This window comes from Perca flavescens, chromosome 1 (genome assembly GCF_004354835.1).
Source record: "Perca flavescens isolate YP-PL-M2 chromosome 1, PFLA_1.0, whole genome shotgun sequence".
Taxonomy (NCBI): Eukaryota; Metazoa; Chordata; class Actinopteri; order Perciformes; family Percidae; genus Perca; species Perca flavescens.
The window spans coordinates 1891185-1912500 of NC_041331.1; the positions used below are offsets into that span (position 1 = coordinate 1891185).

Consider the following 21316-nt stretch of genomic DNA (forward strand, 5'->3'; position numbering starts at 1 on the left):
ATACAACAACAATCAACTGGTCAGAGGTAAAGGGGAAAAAATATTTTTTGTGATCCATTTAAATTTTACTCACTCAAGTATTTACATATTTGACTCATTGGAATGCCTATTATTGCCATTTATCGCTAACAGGCCTCCATACTTTGAGATCTGTTGTGGAATTATTTACACCCCTGGTTTGTCTGCTCAGAGCAGTGTTAAGTATAGTTTCAGCAATAATGAAAAGACAACATTTAGCTTTGCAAAAAGGATGAGCATACATTTCTTCTTGAAACAGAAAAGCTGTAGTGATCTGAACAACAGCAGAGGTGGAACTTCTAGTGTTTACGGTGAGCTCTTCATTAACCTGGCTATGTAAGGCAAGGGCCAGCTTAGACTACCACACATACCACTTTCACGACAATAGATAATGACTGGTATAACTGGTATAACTGGTTGAAATAATACCATTTCTTGTTCCATTTCCTGCACTGGAAATATTCACTATTGTGCTTTTATACTCACGAAAGGTGGAAAGAAAGAAAGAAAGAAAGAAAGAAAGAAAGAAAGAAAGCAAGCAAGCAATTATGAGAGAAAGCAACAAAGCCGTATTATACTAACACATGGGGATTTTAAAGGATTTTGTACTGTAAACAGAAGTAAATAATTATTCTTCAAAGTGTAGACTGAAGTTAAGTAAGTAGCGAAGGATGTAGTAGGATGACTCATTCCTCCAAACAAAATCCCCACAGGCAGATTACAACAGTCTGGAACCTAAGAGGTGAGGTCTTCATGCACTGAGGGAGTTCTCCTCCCTGTCTGCCTCATGCAGCATCCTCTCCAAGGAAGATTTAATTAATTTTCAAAGTAAATTGGTGAGCAAAGAAGGGTCCATCTTTAGGCTGAATGGTGGCAGTTGGGTGTGTCTCCATGGAGGAAGCATTTCTGGTGGCATTCAGGCAAACACAACGGCTTTGATGTACTAAATGAAACACAGAAGGAGACCAAGGGAACATGCGACAGCTGATGGCTCTCCTGTGTGTCTCCATCCGTCCAACGAGGTGATGGTCAATATTATGCTCACAGACTCAAAATCATGGTTACAAGAAGTATTGCCACTGTGTCTCTGTGTAGTATACAATACGTAAATCCTACAGAGACAATAGTATGGGTCTCAAGGTATTTAAAAATAATTGGAATTTATCAAAGGAAATGTTAAACAAAGAGCTTTTGCTGAAGCATTGTACATTTTTGGGCCTATTGTGTTACTTGGTGGTGAATATTATTCTAATTCTCATGAATAATGAGAGCAATCATGTTCAGTACAGCAGATATACAATGCACCAGCGGAATATTTAATATTTAAATATTTAATCTAAACATCTGTCCTAAAAAAGTCAAGTTCTGTCACAATTGAACAGCAAAAGCTTTCTTCTACAATCATGACAAACAAAAAAATCATTTCCTCATCCAACAGTAGCCTCATACACAAAATTCACATTTGCTCAAACCAGAAACTCCATTTTTGTAATTATGGTTGCCTTCTCCAACAACAGTCAAGATGTGTCCTGTGTGTGTGTGTGTGTTTTTGCAATAGGTAGCGTCTTGCTCTAAAAGGTGGTTTTAAGGCCCGATTTTTATTTTTCCTCTGACATCAGCTGGTTGCAGCTAAAAGCGCAGAGGGAGGCAGCGGTGCTAAGAGCTGCCCACGCCACACTCTTCACTTTAATAGAAACACCAAACAAAAACACTCCACACACCTCATTATCGGAGGAGATTTAAGCATTTCCACAACAGCACAGCACAGAGTGTTGACTGGCGTAAACATGTCCACACCACTACCCATATGAATGCCTTCTGAATATCGACACAAGCAAACAAAAGATGTTGAGGATAGTTGTGGACCTCACCACCTCCACACAGTGTGGGTGGTAAGGTGGACACATTGCATAACACATTGTTGGATTTTCTATAAAGCATATTCATTTTAGTCTCACTATTAAGTGGTGGCAGTGTTGCTATAAACATGCTGATAAATGTAAATTATTGCTGATCTCCTGAAAGAGCACACAAACTCATGATCCTGTAATCTATAGAGACACTGAGACATAATATCATTAAGAACTTTGGTTTATTATGATAGGATTTGCGCAGGTTGGAAAAATTTATTTGGGATCTGTTTAATATATGTGAGGCAAAGTGTCTTAAACTCACACCAAGCTCAGGTTTCTGTTAGTGTTAATCAATGACAGGAAAATCTGCCTGTATTACTGTACATATTTAACATTTCTGCCACTTTTGGTAAAAATAATAATCAATGCTAAGCTAAACCGAAACATGTTCGTCTATGTTTGACTAGGATTTCTATATTTTAAAGATAATCTTTTGGGGCATTTAAGGCCTTTATTACATACGACAGCTGAAGACAGGAGAGGGGAGAGAGAGGGAGAATGACATGTAGCAAAGGGCTGCAGGTCAGAAAGGAACCTGCTGCCGCTGCGGCGAGGATTGAGCCTCTGTACACGTGGCGCACAGGTGAACTACCATAGCTTTCCTAAATATGATTTCTGAATAGGATCCTGTTTTATTACAACTACTTTTTTTATTTTACTTATTGGAAGTTGGGGAAAACAATTACACTTGTATTGATTACAATAGACACCTATATTGTGTGTGTATTATGTCTATAAAGCAACATGTATTTGTGCCAGTTGTAAACATATCTGGCACATCTTGCCTTGAATCCAGATTTGAAATATTGCCGGAAAGTCAGGAATTTATTATTATTGATACATTTTAATTATTCAGCCTCATGAGACAGCAAAGGCAGTCCTGGAAAAAAGTAAGACAAGCAAAGAAACTTGGGGTGTGAAATAATTATTTTCGTAACAATCAAGTATCAAAAACTGAGGAGGACACGCTGTTGGATGCTGTCCTCCTCTCCTACTCTTTCTTCAATGCCTAACAAATCTATCTCTTTCTCTCCCAGTCACCCTGTCTTTCTGCTTGAGCAGCACTGGTTGAAGCCTGAAAATATTGTAAACAACTTAATAACATAACTAGTTCCACTGGTGGGACTGTTGAGCTCTGTTTCAGACTGATACCTCTGGTTCAGGCTGGTCCTCATCCTCAACACGGCCTTTTTCAGTAGCGGAAAATACTTTTCAATACTCATCTGGATTGAAGCAGCAAACATTCAGGGTAAGAGTAAAATGACATTGACATGACATAACATAACATTGTTTATAATAAGTTTATTTGATTCACAGCTGCTACATATAGTGTTTTGACCTCGACAACCCAACTGCATTTTACCGCAAACTTGAGACTAGTTAACTTTCTAAAGCAGGCACAATCGCTTGTTAGCTAAGAGTTGGGTCGGGACTGCAACATTAACACACTGACAACATTGTATTCAAAATATAAAATATTTTTATAGCACTTTTTAATGTGCTATAAACGAGGTAGAGATGGAGTGACCCTGACCGGAGGAAGCCCGGGGCCCCCGTCTGGAGCCAGGCCCAAACGGCGGGCTCGTCGGCGAGCGCCTGGTGGCCGGGTTTGCCACGGAGCCCGGCCGGGCACAGCCCGAAAAAGCTACGTGGCTCACATCTCTCCAGCCCATGGGCCCACCACCTGTGGGAGGAACCGCTGGGGTTGGGTGCGTTGTCACACGGGTGGCAGTGAAGGTTAGGGGCCTCGACGGACCAGACCTGGGCGGCAGACGCTGGCTCTGGGGACGTGGAACGTCACCTCTCTGTGGGGGAAGGAGCCGGAACTGGTGCAGGAGGTGGAGCGCTACCGGTTAGATCTGGTGGGGCTTACCTCTACGCACAGTCTCGGTTCTGGAACCATACTCCTGGATAGTGGTTGGACTCTTTTCTTCTCCGGAGTTGCCCAGGGTGTGAAGCGCCGGGCGGGTGTGGGGATACTCACAAGCCCCCGGCTGAGCGCCGCTACGTTGGAGTTTACCCCGGTGGACGAGAGGGTTGCCTCCCTACGCCTGCGGGTTGTGGGGGGGAAAACTCTGACTGTTGTTTGTGCATATGCACCAAACAGGAGTTCAGAGTATTCGGCCTTCTTGGAGACCTTGACTGGAGTCCTGCATGGGGCTCCAATGGGGGACTCCATTGTTCTGCTGGGGGACTTCAACGCGCACGTGGGTGATGATGGAGACACATGGAGAGGCGTGATTGGGAGGAACGGCCTCCCTGATCTAAACCAGAGTGGTTGTTTGTTGTTAGACTTCTGTGCTAGTCATGGATTGTCTATAACGAACACCATGTTCGAACATAGGGATGCTCATAAGTGTACCTGGTACCAGAGCACCCTAGGCCAAAGGTCAATGATCAATTTTATAATCGTTTCATCTGATCTGAGGCCGTGTGTTTTGGACACTCGGGTGAAGAGAGGGGCGGAGCTGTCAACTGATCACCATCTGGTGGTGAGTTGGGTCAGGGGGTGGGGGAAGACTCTGGACAGACCTGGTAAGCCCAAACGGGTAGTGCGGGTAAATTGGGAATGTCTGGAGGAGGCCCCTGTCTGACAGACTTTCAACTCACACCTCCGGCGGAACTTTTTGTGCATCCCTGTGGAGGCTGGGGGCATTGAACCCGAGTGGACAATGTTCAAAGTTTCCCTTGCTGAAGCTGCGGCGAGGAGCTGTGGTCTTAGGGTCTTAGGTGCCTCAAGGGGCGGTAACCCACGAACACCGTGGTGGACAACGGTGGTCAGGGAAGCCGTCTGACTGAAGAAGGAGTCTTTCCGGGATATGTTATCCCGGAGGACTCCTGAGGCAGTTGCAGGGTACCGAAGGGCTGCAGCCTCTGCCGTGAAAGAGGCAAAGCAGCGGGTGTGGGAGAAGTTTGGAGAAGACATGGAGAAGGACTTTCGGTCGGCACCAACGTGCTTCTGGAAAACTGTTTGCCACCTCAGGAGGGGGAAGCGGGGAACCATCCAAGCTGTGTACAGTAAGGATGGGACACTGTTGACCTCAACTGAGGATGTAATAGGGCGGTGGAAGGAGCACTTTGAGGAACTCCTGAATCGGACTAATACGCACTCTATGTTAGAGGCATAGCTGGAGGATGATGGGGGATCGTTGTCAATTTCCCAAGCGGAAGTCACTGATGTAGTCAAACAACTCCACAGTGGCAAAGCCCCGGGGATTGATGAGATCTGTCCAGAAATGCTCAAGGCTCTGGGTGTGGAGGGGCTGTCCTGGTTGACACGCCTCTTCAACATTGCGTGGAAGTCTGGGACGGTGCCAAAGGAGTGGCAGACCGGGGTGGTGGTTCCCCTTTTTAAAAAGGGGGACCAGAGGGTGTGTGCCAATTACAGGGGTATCACACTTCTCAGCTTCCCTGGTAAAGTCTACTCCAAGGTGCTGGAAAGGAGGGTTCGGCCGATAGTCGAACCTCGGGTTGAGGAGGAACAATGCGGATTCCATCCTGGTCGTGGAACAACGGACCAGATCTTTACTCTCGCAAGGATCCTGGAGGGAGCCTGGGAGTATGCCCAACTGGTCTACATGTGTTTTGTGGATCTGGAAAAGGCATATGACCGTGTCCCCCGGGAGATACTGTGGGAGGAGTATGGGGTGAGGGGGTCTCTTCTCAGGGCCATCCAATCTCTGTACAACCAAAGCGAGAGCTGTGTCCGGGTTCTCGGCAGTAAGTCGGAGTCGTTTCAGGTGAGGGTTGGCCTCCGCCAGGGCTGCGCTTTGTCACCAATCCTGTTTGTAACATTTATGGACAGGATATCAAGGCGTAGTCGGGGTGGAGAGGGGTTGCAGTTCGGTGGGCTGGGGATCTCATTGCTGCTCTTTGCAGATGACGTGGTCCTGATGGCATCATCGGCCTGTGACCTTCAGCACTCACTAGATCGGTTTGCAGCCGAGTGTGAAGTAGTTGGGATGAGTATCAGCACCTCTAAATCTGAGGCCTTGGTTCTCAGCAGGAAACCGTTGGAGTGCCTACTCCAGGTAGGGAATGAGTCCTTACCTTGGGGTTTTGTTTGTTTTGGGACAATGGAGCGGGAGATTGGTCGGAGAATCGGCGCAGCGGGTGCGGTATTACATTCAATTTATCGCACCGTTGTGACGAAAAGAGAGCTGAGCCAGAAGGCAAAGCTCTCGATCTACCGGTCAGTTTTCGTTCCTACCCTCACCTATGGTCATGAAGGCTGGGTCATGACCGAAAGAACGAGATCCAGGGTACAAGCGGACTGTGTGTGTGTGTGTGTGTGTGTGAGAGAGACACGCAAGTGACAGAGAGACGGAGGAGAGCAGGGAAAGGAAATGCAGCTGAATGAATATGCTGCGTGTTTTATATAGCATTAAAAAAAAACATTAATAACGAAACGCAATATGTGGTGGCCGGTGTTGATTGTATGCTGTGGGAAACACTGAACAACGTACAGTATAGGTATACTGTATGTTAATCTTAAGATCGAATCAGTTCCATCTGCTGAGATAACCATGATGTCTCCTTGAAAAATGGAAGGAACTGGTCATTGCCATGACATGTTGATGCCCTGTGACGCGTCGCGTATACATTCAAAAATGTCAGTTTGATGGTTTCATATGGTGGGAGTGACAGAGGACTGAAATATTGCTTAGAAGCTGGTTGCCACAGGCTGGTATACCCCGAGGCTAAAGCAACAAATGCACCTTTTACAGGAAGTGAAAATCATCCTATTTAAATCTAAAATTATGGAAAATCTTTTATGTGGTATAAAGAATGCTTACACATTCTCATTTAAATACAGGGTCATCTTTTTCACTGTGAGTGTAAATGTGCTGCAGATTCCCTCAGATATGAACATTGGTCTGAATGAGCTTGATGTGTGCACGCAGAGCAGAAGGGTGTTAAACCGTCTTTGTGTGTATGTGCCTGAGTGGGCACCGTGGCCGATAGTAACCCGTGGTCATCTGCTGAGGTTAAAAGTCACTGTGGATGAGGATGAGCTTTCAAAAAGCCTTAGATCTGGGCTAGTGCTGATCTGGCTGGGAGGGAGGCTGCCTGGAAGGTGATCCGGCTGTTGTTTTTCGATTGCTTGAGAAACACATGCTGATGTGCATGTTGATGCACACACATGTAATTATATCTAAGTCGCTTGAGGCAGATCAGACCTATGTGCCATTTAATCAGTGTATACATGTGATATAGTGAAGTGGGAAAAACATGATTACTGCTGAGGGTAAGACCATTCTATAAGGCCTGGTGGCTAACACGCAACAATCCTATACTACAAGCAGTGTGTGTGTGTGAACTGTAGTTGATGTTATTCCTAGAAAGCACTGATATTTACTTGTGCATCTACTATACTCCGTAGCAGCAGGTGGTACGTTCTCTTTGGCTACAGCTGTATGTCATATGGCATCTGAAGCTAATTATAGTAACACATGAAAAGAAATTAAGCTGCAGAGGTAAATAGAAAAGGAGAGAAGGTGTGAGGTATGATGGGGGATTTCAGCTTCACTTTGCATGCTGTTGTGCTTTGTTAGTCTATGGGACACTGTGCTCTGCAGCAACATCTATCATAAACATGGTTCCACATTACACCTCATATGCATTTGTGGCTGCTACAGGTTAGGTAAAGGTATGATGTGCTGTCATGTTACCTACGCAAACAACTTGCTTAGTAACCAAGCACAGACAAAAGAGATGGATGAAAGTCTGCTAAAAAAAGATATATATATATATTTTTTTAGAAAAAGCTCCTAACTATGCTGATAGGATTCGGGAAAGGTCAGCATGAAGCTGGCTTTTGTGTCTGCACACATTATTACAGCTTTGTGACCTAAGCTTTTTATCTACCACTTTCATGATATTAGTAAATCCAAAAACGTATCATTTTTAAATTAATAAAATGTCATTGTTTGAGAACATAAAACAATTTCTAAATGAAACTAACTCTGAATATTATGACAAAAGAACTGCTGTTACTGTATGTATGTTGAGAGATTCACCCAACCCATTTACCTGCACTACAGCTATACACACAAACATCAACTGGTAAATGCAAAATACAACTTCACTAGTTGGTTGTGATATCTTCATATTAATATTTGTTGAAGTGCCACCTTGTTCTATTCTGTGACTGTTGTGAACTTCAACATTGCAGTGCATTAAAACTATTTTTGGTAAGCTACTTGAATGGCCAGTTGAATGTTAATTCTATAAAAGGCAAGCAGTTAGAAGAGTGTGCTAAGAAATCATTCTGTTTTTGATACTGTACTTAAATTGGCAATTAACAAACTCCATTTCTCTAGAGACTGAAGCTGTAGCTGCAGCATGTTGATTGACATGTTTTAATTATGTAAAGACATGGTCAAGGAGTTCAGATAGAGCCTGTATCAGGGCCATATTTAGTTCAATGTGTTATATGTCACCATTTTTGGTAGCCTACTGTACTTAAATGGCCAGGATGTACTTTATTTTCTTTATTCATTGAAGATATGTTTACAGGCTTGTGGTGATGTGCAATGTGCTATACATGCCAAAAGAAATCTGTTTGGTACTGCCAATTGGTTTTGTTGTGCAATAAACATTACACTTTGTGAGAAAAAAATTGTGGCAGAGAATCGTGATATCAATTCTAAGTTAAAAAATCGTGATTCATATTTTCCCCCGAATCAAGTGGAAATCATACGAATTACAGTGCTTATCTTTTTGTAGCTTTTCGAACATATGGTTTATGAGAACAGGCGGATATATAATATATCAAAGCAAACTTCAACTTAGTACATGTCATAAGAAAGTTGGCAGAAGCCAGGGAGAATGGGACTAGCAAATAAAAAGTGCATAAATAGTCAGACAGTTGTGTAGTCTGTGTCTTGCCTGGAGAGAGCTAAGAATCTGGATCATAAGTGGTATGTTGTGCAGTGCCATGCTGTATCATCTGCAGCTGAAAGAACTACATTTTATCATCAGGCTTTCTGCTAGATGTTTCTCACACCGATATAAGATGACTTCTTTAGTTTCATACTAGTGTTCTTTCCCCGAAGTCTGTATTTCTGTCTCTTTCATTGTGTCACGTCTTGTCTTCTCAACATCCAAATGCTTGCTTTTCTGCAAACACTGAAACACCTATGTATAGGAGGTACTTTCAGGAGTGAGCAAGCGTCTTGTATTCTTTGTTGTGATTTAACATTGTTTGTCTGTGTGAGCGTGTGTGTGTGTGTGTGTGTGTGTTTGAGAGTGAGAGAGAGACAGAGGTAGTCTGAAGGCACCGTCTGTCCTGTGACCTGGATATAATGTGGACCCTGAGGAGTGTAATTTTAGTTGCTGTAGATGGAAACTACACACAACATAAACATGAAAACATAAACACACATGGATGCATACACGCCGAGACGCACACACACACACGCACGTACACACACGCACGCACGCACACACACACACACACACGGTAAATCGGTCTTGCAGCAGTGTTTCCAAACAGTCTGTAAATGGATGGTCTATCACCCACTGTTTGACCCTGTGATGTGAAGCTGAACTAGTTTATCTAGATGTTTGACCCTGTGATGTGAAGCTGATCTAGTTTATCTGGATGTTTGACCCTGTGATGTGAAGCTGATCTAGTTTATCTGGATGTTTGACCCTGTGATGTGAAGCTGATCTAGTTTATCTGGATGTTTGACCCTGTGATGTGAAGCTGATCTAGTTTATCTAGATGTTTGACCCTGTGATGTGAAGCTGATCTAGTTTATCTAGATGTTTGACCCTGTGATGTGAAGCTGATCTAGTTTATCTGGATGTTTGACCCTGTGATGTGAAGCTGATCTAGTTTATCTAGATGTTTGACCCTGTGATGTGAAGCTGATCTAGTTTATCTAGATGTTTGACCCTGTGATGTGAAGCTGATCTAGTTTATCTGGATGTTTGACCCTGTGATGTGAAGCTGATCTAGTTTATCTGGATGTTTGACCCTGTGATGTGAAGCTGATCTAGTTTATCTAGATGTTTGACCCTGTGATGTGAAGCTGATCTAGTTTATCTAGATGTTTGACCCTGTGATGTGAAGCTGATCTAGTTTATCTGGATGTTTGACCCTGTGATGTGAAGCTGATCTAGTTTATCTGGATGTTTGACCCTGTGATGTGAAGCTGATCTAGTTTATCTGGATGTTTGACCCTGTGATGTGAAGCTGATCTAGTTTATCTGGATGTTTGACCCTGTGATGTGAAGCTGATCTAGTTTATCTGGATGTTTGACCCTGTGATGTGAAGCTGATCTAGTTTATCTGGATGTTTGACCCTGTGATGTGAAGCTGATCTACTTTAATCGTTACTGTGCTGGAGAGGATGCTCATTTTACTTGCAGTGTGATAATTGTACATTTTATTTCAGTATTGGTTAATATTTATTTTTAATATAATATATTTAATATTTGTTAATTCCTTTCCTAAAGTGTCCTTTAGAAATAATATTATTGTTACTATTTGAAATAATATAAAAACAATCAAACTTTTGACTGCTTTCTTTAATAACTAAATAACACAATACTTGTACTTTCACTTTCAGTACTTGAGTAGTACATTTTAAAATAAACTACTTGCAATACTTAAGTACAAAAAGTGTTGAATACTTTAGTACTTCTACTAAGTGTGGCGCTTAAAGAGCACTTCAACTTCTACTCAAGTCACTTTTGTGATAGAGCACTTGTACTTTTACTCAAGTATGGGTCTCTAGTACTTTATACACGTCTGAATAATCCAACAGTGAGCCAGCCTGCAGTCCAGTTACACTTAAAGAGTAATTGATGTGATAGACGCCATACTTCTTTTTATGGCCTACTAGTAATTGTCTTATAAATAGTAAAATAAGTCGGACATATGGCAAAAAAGCCTGGAGAGAAATATTTCCTTCTGAGGTAAGATAAGCAAATCACTGATTTTGTCAAAGCCACGCCTAAAAAACTTGAGCCAGAACACACAATGACTTCATGCATTCATAACCGCCGACTGCCTATTTATTCCTTCCGTTCACTGTTCCATTGATTCCACCTGATTACACTCATCTCACACCCTCTACTGATTCCGTCTTCCTATTTTGAAGGAGGAGGAGTGACATGGATTGGCAAGACTTTTATCTAAAAAGCAGCTATAAATAACCACTTGGAAGAAGGAAGGAGTAGAAATCGAGAGGAAAGAAAGAGAGGGATGGAGAGTTAAAATAGATCACATGTGGGCTGTACAAATATTTGGTAAGCAGAGAGCATTTGGTTCAGCAGAGTGCTGTTGAATCCAAAGCAGGCGAGCAGACAGGATACATTTGATAAACTGTCAGAACAAAAACAAAAACAAGTCCATCCCATCACTCACAGCTGAGCTCGGAAACCTTGTGCCTTTACCGTAGACTGTAAAAAATAATGGACGTAGCATCAGTGACATCCCCCATTGGTTTGTGTACTGCTGTTGTGAGGCCAGCAGTTTGGCCGTCGCCATCTTGGTATTTTGAAGCCAGAAGTAACCATACTTGGGGAGAATGATGCAGCTAAGCCAATGTCGTTAATGTCGTTCAATGGCGCTGCGCTAAGCTAAATGCTTAAGCAGGAACATTGCAGATTTCCAACTGGAGAACTCCGGCACTGTTCATCTGCATGTACGGCAGCATACAGAGCTGGTTGTAAATTGGCGGACTTTCCCTTAAGTTACCAGTTAACATTAGCCCTAACTAGGTAGCTTTGGTTGGCATGGTGCTACCAAACGCTGAACAAGACTATTTAAAGGGACCAAAATGTTCCAATTAACTTTGATGAAGTAAAAACACACAGTAAGAGGGTCAAAGTTAAATTCAAAAACGCGGACAGTACCCCAAAACAAGTTCACGGCTGTTTTAATGTACACAGGGACATGGACACGCATTGCTAAGCCTCTATCATGATTGACACATCGGTGTGTAGCGCTGCCCTAAAGCACCCCTTGCTTATCATTTATTTATTTAAAAATAAATGGGGCCTTCATTTTGCGATTGAGACCATAAACATGTTAGGAAAATTAGGTAATAAATAAAGTGAGAAGAAGGGGCATTTTACCAAAGACTTCAATTGAATCACACTTCTTTTTAGCACCCTAATGGAAATTAGATAGAATGCAGGTTTAAGGGACTGGAAGTTGCCGCTTGGCCTTGCAGCTCAGATTTAACAAATGAATGTATGACTTTACGCATTGACTTATGGGAGCACTACTAAATGTTCCTACTATCAGTGCACACTGAGAACTTCCTAGTTAAACCACCAACATCATTTGGGGTTTACGTGCCTTGATTTCGGGCCCATCAGTGGTAGTTCTTAGGGGTCTTGAATTACAGGTTCATGGATTCAAACCAGAAGACATCCAAAGATTTGTCTAACCTTTAAACCATTGTTCTTTCTTAACACCCTGACTTCTTTTTTTATCTCTTAATCCTTCCTCTCTCCCTCCTCTGTATGCTGATGATGTGGTTTTAAATGTTACTGCCGGGGGTCAGATTGTATAGGGAAGCAGTTTGCAATAACGTCCACAACCAAGTGCGGGATTACAATGCTCAGGCTTAAAATTAGAAGTGGAGGAAAAAAAGAGAGAAGCTATGACTTGTGTGATTAGAGCTGGTGAGACAGAAGTCATTTTGAGATGAGGGTGACTGCAAAGAGTTAAGCCCGACAGGACTTACTGTACTGGTGATTATATAGAGCCTAGAGAAGACAGAAGGATTCACATGTACATGTGTATGAGTCTATTGAAGCTCTTGCCCAACATCTATTCTGACACGACATTCAAACAAACACTGACACACACAAATACAATCAGTATGCATAGACAATCACAGCCTTGACCCCTTCAGTTATCTTATCTTCATCTCTGAGGCCAGATAATCACACACACACACACACACACACACACACACACACACACACACACACACACACAACCACGGTGCTTGCGTCCTAGCACATACTGTAGTGATTTTTAAAAGGACTGGCTTATCAGTCGCCACGTCCATAAACTGAAGAGCACACTCACCTTAGCGGTTTTCTCTCCCAGTCTGTGCTCTAGTAAACTGAATGGTAATCACTTCTTCATTATACTACAATGTCATAGATTCCTATTGCTCCGTGCTAAACATTTCAAAGCTCTATATCCTGGAGCAAAGGACTGTTTTGCCCTGTGTCATGATTGTCAAAGTGTAAGTAATCACATTAATGTATGCCTAATTTATGCTTCAGCTGATAGCTTATGACTTATTAATGACAAGATTGAATTAATCTACCTTTGGAAACTTCTGTACTTTGAAAATATTGCTATTCTGTGTGTATGAGGAAGAGAGCTGTTCTTCAAAAGGTTGTTATCCTAAACATACACATAAAGACTGCAGAAACCATTTCTAACTACACTATATCAATCTAATTATTGTTTGCCAATGTGCAAATGTGTGTCCCAAATTAGTTGTATTTATTAAAATCATTATATTTCATTATCCCTGCTCTACTTTGTTTGATCACACATATCAACTGAGCGACATTTTATCCCCCAGCATAAGAACATGACATTGCAAGTGGAGTAATTTTACAGTAATTTAATAAGTAAATCCATCCTCCATTTGGCATCTTTGAACCGCCCCCCACTCTCTCTCTCACACACACACACACACACACACACACACACACACACACATTTATAGTTTTGAAGCTATACAGATTTACATAAGCCATTTAAGTATAAATCTTGAGTTATTAGGTTCCAATCAGTTTCACTTTGTGTTCCGCTGAAATACTATAGTTAGTATAATCTCATCAAATCTCATCAAATATGGTTACATGACTTGGATTTGCATGAAATTTATGATTCTTGTGACATCAATTTCTGAGTAACAACAACAATGCACACAGCATTTGTATCTAACTGTGTGCTACATATGCAGTCCCTGGACGTTGACACACTGAAACTGTGTGCCTCTGCACCGATGGCTCATAAAGCGAGGAATACTACTAAAACGATTAGTTTAGTAGAGTGGGGTTCATGGGACCTATTTGACAGGATTCCAAGGGATCCCCCTGCCAAGCAAGGATTTGTTTCATTTCAGAAATATCTCATTCATTTACTAGACATTATCTTAAATACTGTAAGGTCCTAGAGGAACGACAACTTACACTAGTTGTCTATGTAATCCAAAATAAAAAGACAGTGACAAAAACATAATCTACATATGTCACCCTTACGCACGCACGCGCACACACTTTTTCTTCAGGACACAACACCAACAAACATTCTCCTACCCGCCACTAGTGTTGCGGAGGACAACCAGGGCATCAGGGAAGCCGTCCAAGTTGTAGTCCCCGAAGTGCAGGGCCAGGGGTTGGCTGGGTTTCTCTGGCACAAAGCTCCAAACCGTTCCCTTCCACTGGAAATCTGACAGCACTGTTATCCACTGCAACAAAATCAGAAAGAAATTACACATCAATCAAAATGAACCAACACTAGACACAATAATAGTGGAAATATATGACAGGAGGAGGGTTAAAGGGTAATTATTTATTTTTTTCAACCTGTACCCTATTTACTTATGTTTTTGCTTGTAAGGGACTGATAGGAAGAGAAATCTTTGAAATTGGTCCAGTATTAAGCGAGAAAGGATCCCTACAGAGATAGGCCTTTTTAAAACCTCTTTAAGACCTTTCTGTTAAACCAGAAACAGCTCTGAGGTCACTAGTGCTAAACCCACATTTTACATAAACATGTAAATCTGTAAACTGGGTTTATTTCAACCAAAACTAGAGTTGGTTGGAAAAGTGGATAGACAACCCAAAACAGCTTGTCATAGTTTTATTTTGTTTCTGTTGACTTTGAATGAAGTGTATTTTATGATGATAAAATGACTGCGTATTTACAGTCTGGTGCCTGTTTCTCCAAACTGGGGGCGTGCCGACCACCATGGACAAGTACCTCATACAACCCCACTTCAAAAAAGCTAAAAAAAAAATAAAAAATACAATTTCAAACTAGTAACAAATGCTTGCCTTAGCGGATAGGAGCAACGGCACGGGGGACTTCAACAGTCCTTTTCAGTCCACTCCAATAATATTCATCCCTGGTGGTCTCAAACTGGCTAGTTTAAGGAGCACTTCAACTACTAATATTATTCCAAAATGAATTACTTAACAGTGAAATAATAATATGAATGAACTTCAATTCTAAATTGCCCACCTAATAACAATCTCTAGTCTTTGAATTCATCTACAGTACCCTGAGTGCAAACTGAGACTCAAGTAATACTTACTTTAAAACAACCATTTACTTGAGAGGTAAAAAGCAAATCACATTATTTGCAAGTATTGACTTGTAAATCCTCAATTTAGCAATTCATCTCCCAAATCAAACAATAGAAGAGTAAAAAAATACCAAAATATGACTGAAGTTATCTGAATTGAGCAAAATAATCACAGAAACCAGTGTGAATTGAATATATACCAATCAATAACAAAATGTAACTTCATTATGAATTGTCATTTGGTCTTATAATAAACTTCAGAGCTGGGTTTTTAGAAACAGGTGCTGTGTGTGTGTGTGTGTGTGTGTTCATAGCCTGCAGTCTTGTCTTTATTTCCATTCTTTTTACACTTTAGAAAACATGTACTGAAGAAGCCCTCAGACATTTTTAACCAAACACAAACGAGGCTTCTTTCCCTCATCTTGACAATTCAAAAGTCAAAGTAATAGGGCCCTCAAGGGGGCGTTGCTTTAAAACTGTTACTGACTGATGCATTTGATAGGAAAGAGTCAAACTGAAGAGGTACACATAGTAAACTGCACACACACACACACACACACACACACACACACACACACACACACACACACACACACACACACACACACACACACACACACACACACACACACACACACACACACACACACACACACACACACACACACACACACACCCCTGGTCACTACACTTTGCATTAACCTTTATCCTGGACTATACATCTGCCCATGCACAAATTATTTGCATATTCTGCACTCAACAGTTATTTTGTATGCATATATTTGTTTCTGTATTTATTATTTATTTAATGTTAATGTTTAATATGTTTGTTTGTTTATGTATGCACTATTCACCAAGGCAAATTCCACATGTGTAACGTGGAATTAAACCCTTTTCTAATTCTGAGACCATTATCACTTCTCTAAATATGAAACAAAATATTTCTCTCAGCAGCTGCATCAATACACAAGCACCAGCTTAAGCCTTGCCTCTCCATTTTTATATATCCTTCTCTCTTCCAAAAAATGCTGATGACTAAATGCATTAGTATCCCTAATCCACCATCATTGTGGTAATTCATGAGGAGCATGTAGCACCATTCAGTAGCCTACAGGATGTTCATTTTGGTACATACATTTCTTCTGACTAGTGCACCCTATGAACCAAATATTAGTCTTTATTAGACTCTCTGAAACACAAAAAGAACAACAGCTCCAAATTTTCAATAACCTACATACTTACAAAAATACTGTTTCCTCAGAGCTAGAATGATGAATCAGCCAGGCCAATGTGTCAGCCGATGCTTACTGCAGATATATTATTACTGGCCGATTAATAACAAGAAATTAAATCTAGGTTTGAGTCAATTTAGAAAGACACCAATACTATATAGTCTGTTCAGACTCCCAAACATCGATATCATTATTGCCTTCAAAAATCCAGTATCAGTCGGGATATGATTTCTATAGTATTATCAAAATGACATTGGATTTGAAAAATGTAATACAAGTTGTTTTGCATTATATACATGTGAAAAGTATATAACTGTATTGAAACAGCTTTTTGTTGGCCCTGGTTTTCTTGATTTAAAGAAAAAAAAACATTTTAATACTCACAACTGCGCTAAATGCCCAGTTTAAATCCCTTTGTTTGTGTTTGTGAGTGTGGATCCTAGAAAGGCGTGAGGCCAGATGCTAGAGGTTTAAACTGCAGAGGAGAGTCACCAGAGAGACACTCACACTGACCAGAACTGCCTCTAATTGCTCTTAATACGACTAGCATGTCTGAAAAAGACAACCATGGCCTATTACCAGAGGTGTAGTGGTAAAAAAAGAGGTGGTTAAACTATAACTTCTGTGATCAGGTGGACCACGACGTGGTCACCCAGTAAGGTGGGCCACTGCCTACCGGTGTATGTGTATCCTGATGACATCGCTAGAAGCTATCATTTGACGGTACTACCAAGGGTATCACTGGTTGTTCCCTCATAGGTCACACAATCACTATTCAATTCATACATTAATCTAAGTTCTTGTTAAAGAGACTCAAGAAGGAATAATATGGTTGAAATCTATAAAGTTTACTAAATGACAAAACAGAGAGAACAAAAATATTTAAGAGAAATATAGAGGGAGGCTCATACAGTATCCAGGTCTTCCGATGCATAATACGTAATGATTATGGGTTTAGGGATTTGGGATTATTTTCATAGTTGATAAATCTGTTATTTTCTCAATTAGTCGATTAGTTGTTTGGTCTATATGTCAGAAAAATTTGGAAAATATTTATCAGTGTTTCCCAAAAGTCCAGGATGACGTCCCTAAAATGTCTCGTTTTGTCCACAACTCAAAAGATATTCAGTCACAGAGAGAAGACACTAGAACATATTCACATTTAACAAGCTGACATCAGAGAATTTTTTACTTTGGTCTTAAAAATGACTCAAACAGACTAATTGATTATCAAAATAGTTGTTGATTAGTTTTTAACAATTGCTAATGTAGCAGGTGCAGATTGACGACAGAAGGATGAATCTGGTGCCACAAATTTTAATTTAAATATAACTCAGTTTCTGTAATTAACAGAAGGAAGACAATTTAAGTTGCACAGTACTTTCCACAAGCGTAATGGCTGCCGACATTAACAGACGCTTTTGCAAAACCTGTTACTTGTAACATGGGCTAATGGGAAAAGGTAGAGGTGACTTGTTGAGTCAGCGGCATGAATCTACGTGAACCAAATGTACCTCAAAAACATGAAGTTTAGTACTGTTTTCCGAGCTCACCCACTTTGGGCTTGTAGCCGAGGCCGTTTGCTGGCATCAGGAGGAGGGCTGCTGTCTTGATGGTGCTTAAACAATTGCCGGATATCCATATTTACAATTCATTCATCATTACATAAGACATGTAGGCTAGTTTGGGCTAGTGACCATAGACTAAGCTAGTGACTGACAAATCTGGATGCAGTCTGCTGCTTCCTGCTGGATACGCTGGAGATGCTTGATGGTGGTATAAGCCCCCAACGTTGACTTGAAGGCAGTGTTGCGACCATTGACTTCATGACTTCAAGGCACCTAACATTGCCTAATCCTAGTGACTTCCAGGCATAGCTGCCTGGAAATCGACGTTGGGGGCTTAAATCATCAAACACCGCAAGAGATTTGTCAACACAGACAGTAATGCAGCGCAATATGAAAGACTTCGTCTTAGGTTTAACAACCTATGAAACTAATAATGAACAATATGAAACTAAAACAACATAATAATAATAATATTTAAGCTTAATTTAAAATGGCTTAGGAACTATAGGCAATTTAGAGGTGGATAAACTCAATTTAGAGGTGGATAAACGCTATTTAGAGGTGGATAAACGCTATTTAGAGGTGGATAAACGCTATTTAGAGGTGGATAAACGCTATTTCCGAATTTGGGGAGGTGCGTAAACGGCGTTTACGTGCGTTTAGCCTCCACTACATCCCTGCCTATTACCAATTAGTTTGAAATGTATTGCACAATCCATTTCCTAAAGAACAGATGTGCACACTAGGTGAACACAGGTACTTATACATGTATAGGGGTAACACAGAGTGGCCCATTTGTAGGGGTGGCATGCGTGGTGGTGGTGGTGGGTGTAGGTCACGTTAATGACGTTTCCATAGGGGCTAGCAAGTTGGATTCGGATTTCTTTACTCCTAATCCAGTGTTTCCCACACATAGACTAATTTGTGGCGGTGCACCGCACGATCAACACATTGCGTTTCGTCATAGTTTTTTTAAACGCTGTTTAAAACACGCGGCGTATTCGTCGTCTTCCGTCTCTCTGTCACTTGCTCACACACACACACACACACACACACACACACACACACACACACACACACACACACACACACACACACACACACACACACACACACACACACACACACACACACACACACACACACACACACAGTCCCTCCCCCTGTGCACACAGCGTCTGTCTCCATCAAGGAGAGAAGACGGCTGGCAAAATTCACAAGTTCACGAAAGGTTGGTATCTCGTGAACAGCTTTAAACAATCACACATTAAAAAGTGCTATAAAAATAGTTTATATTCTGAATTAGGGCTGGGCGATATGGACCAAAAGTCATATCCCAATATATTTTGGCTGAATATCGATATACGATATATATCCCGATATTTTTTCCGCAAAGTGAGAGCAAATGTTCAGTCAAAGCCAAAATCAAATATGACATGTCACATGTAGTTTCATAGAAACAGTTGCAAAATCAAATAAATAATAAACCGGTTTCTTCACCTGGTTCATGATTAAATGCTCAGCTGTTCAAATAACAATAAAATGTAAACCTAAATACTGTATAACAGGAGTACCTTTTTTGAAATCAAAGCTCCATATTTGTGATTCGTTCCAAAGGTCAATTAAGGTTTTGATATTAATATAATCTACTTTGTTCAAAATGTAATGCCTCATGCCTGTAAGCCTAGGTTTATAGTCCCATTCTTCCACTTGATACTGCTTCCACTTAAGTAAACTAAAAGATGAACTATCGACTACAAAACAAAGAAACTAATTAATGTGTTAATATAAAGAATATTTATTATGATCGGTTCACAGATCTGAGTCCAAACGTAAACTTCACCCTTCTGAACTAAGAGTTTCTGCTTCAGGTGAAGTTTAAAACAGACTGAAATGTCCAGGCTCATTCCTCCACTATTTATTTCTGTATGTATTTATGCGTTACATGTCATTTTAACGGGCACTGAGCTCCAGATCCTGCAGCTGCAGGCGGTCTCTGCTGCCCGCTGTAGCTTCTCTCCGTCCGCCTGCCGCCGGCAAACTTAGTGGAACTTTCCGCCCGATATCGACATACAGGTCGTCCTGGACTACGTGTAAGATCCTACCGATCACCACTCTGTCTTTGGCTGGTCCGATCTGGATCAGCGGGGACCGCGCAGCAGCGAGGCAAAGCTGTGTTTTCCCGGGGAAGAGACGCTGCGGCCGGCCACGAGAGCTCTCCGCCTCCCGCTGCCGCCGGAGCTCAGATTGCTGGTCGAAGGCGGCATACATAATCATAAAACACATTGTCACCTGTTAAATGTTATTCATTGCCGTTTGTTCTTTTCATTTCCTCTATCGAACATAATTAAGCAGTACAAAAGTCCGGCATCTTTAGCGTTGATCTGAATGCTTCGGACCCCTGTTCCAAGATGGCGGCGGTTTTGACGTATGTTTAGAACCTCAAGGCGACATCTGTGTATATATCTATGGGAGCAAGGATCACATTTGAACTATATCGATATATGCGATATGGTCTAATTCCATATCTCATTTAAAAATATATCGATATATTTTTTATATCGATATATCGCCCAGCCCTATTCTGAATACAATGTTGTCAGTGTGTTAATGTTGTAGTCCCGACCCAACTTTTAGCAAACAAGCGATTGCGCCTGCTTTAGAAAGTTAACTAGTCGCAAGTTAGTAAAAAAAGTAAATGCAGTTGGGTTGTCGAGGTCAAAACACTATATGTAGCAGCTGTGAATCAAATAAACTTATTATAAACAACGTTATGTCATTTTTTTACACTGAAAAAGGCCGTGTTGAGGATGAGGACCAGCCTGAACCGAAGCTATCAGTCTGAAAAAGAGCTGAATAGTCCGACAAGTGTAATTAGTTATGCTATTAATTTGTTTACAATATTTTCAGGCTTCAACCAGTGAAAGACAGAGTCAGGGAGAGAAAGAGATAGATTTGTTAGGCAATGAAGAAAGAGTAGGAGAGGAGGACAGCATCCAACAGCGTGTCCTCCTCAGTTTTTGATATTTGATTGTAGGGCTGGGCACTGAACGTCGATACTTTTATGGCACCGGAAAAAAATCTTATGGTGCCAAATTTTGGCTCCAAAAGCGTCTGAACGCATAAGCGCAAGCTTATCTGTCCCCTCTGCATACTGACAGAGAGCAGAGCTCCAACACACACACACACACACACACACACACACACAGAGAGGTGCGGACGGAGTAAACTACGTCGTTGGCTGTGTAGTTTTGCGGTCGCGGTTTTTTACACTGTAAAAA

The 21316-nt window shown here is 41.3% G+C and overlaps 1 protein-coding gene across 2 annotated transcripts in view; it reads right to left on the reverse strand.

Moving 5' to 3' along the window:
• Nucleotides 1–21316, reverse strand: part of itfg1 (integrin alpha FG-GAP repeat containing 1) — a 185579-nt gene that overhangs the window by 78409 nt on the left and 85854 nt on the right. For both annotated transcript variants that reach the window (XM_028577308.1, XM_028577299.1), the window contains exon 10: nt 14244–14395. In XM_028577308.1, the coding sequence (XP_028433109.1) occupies nt 14244–14395 (152 nt within the window). The remainder of the gene's footprint in view (nt 1–14243; nt 14396–21316) is intronic.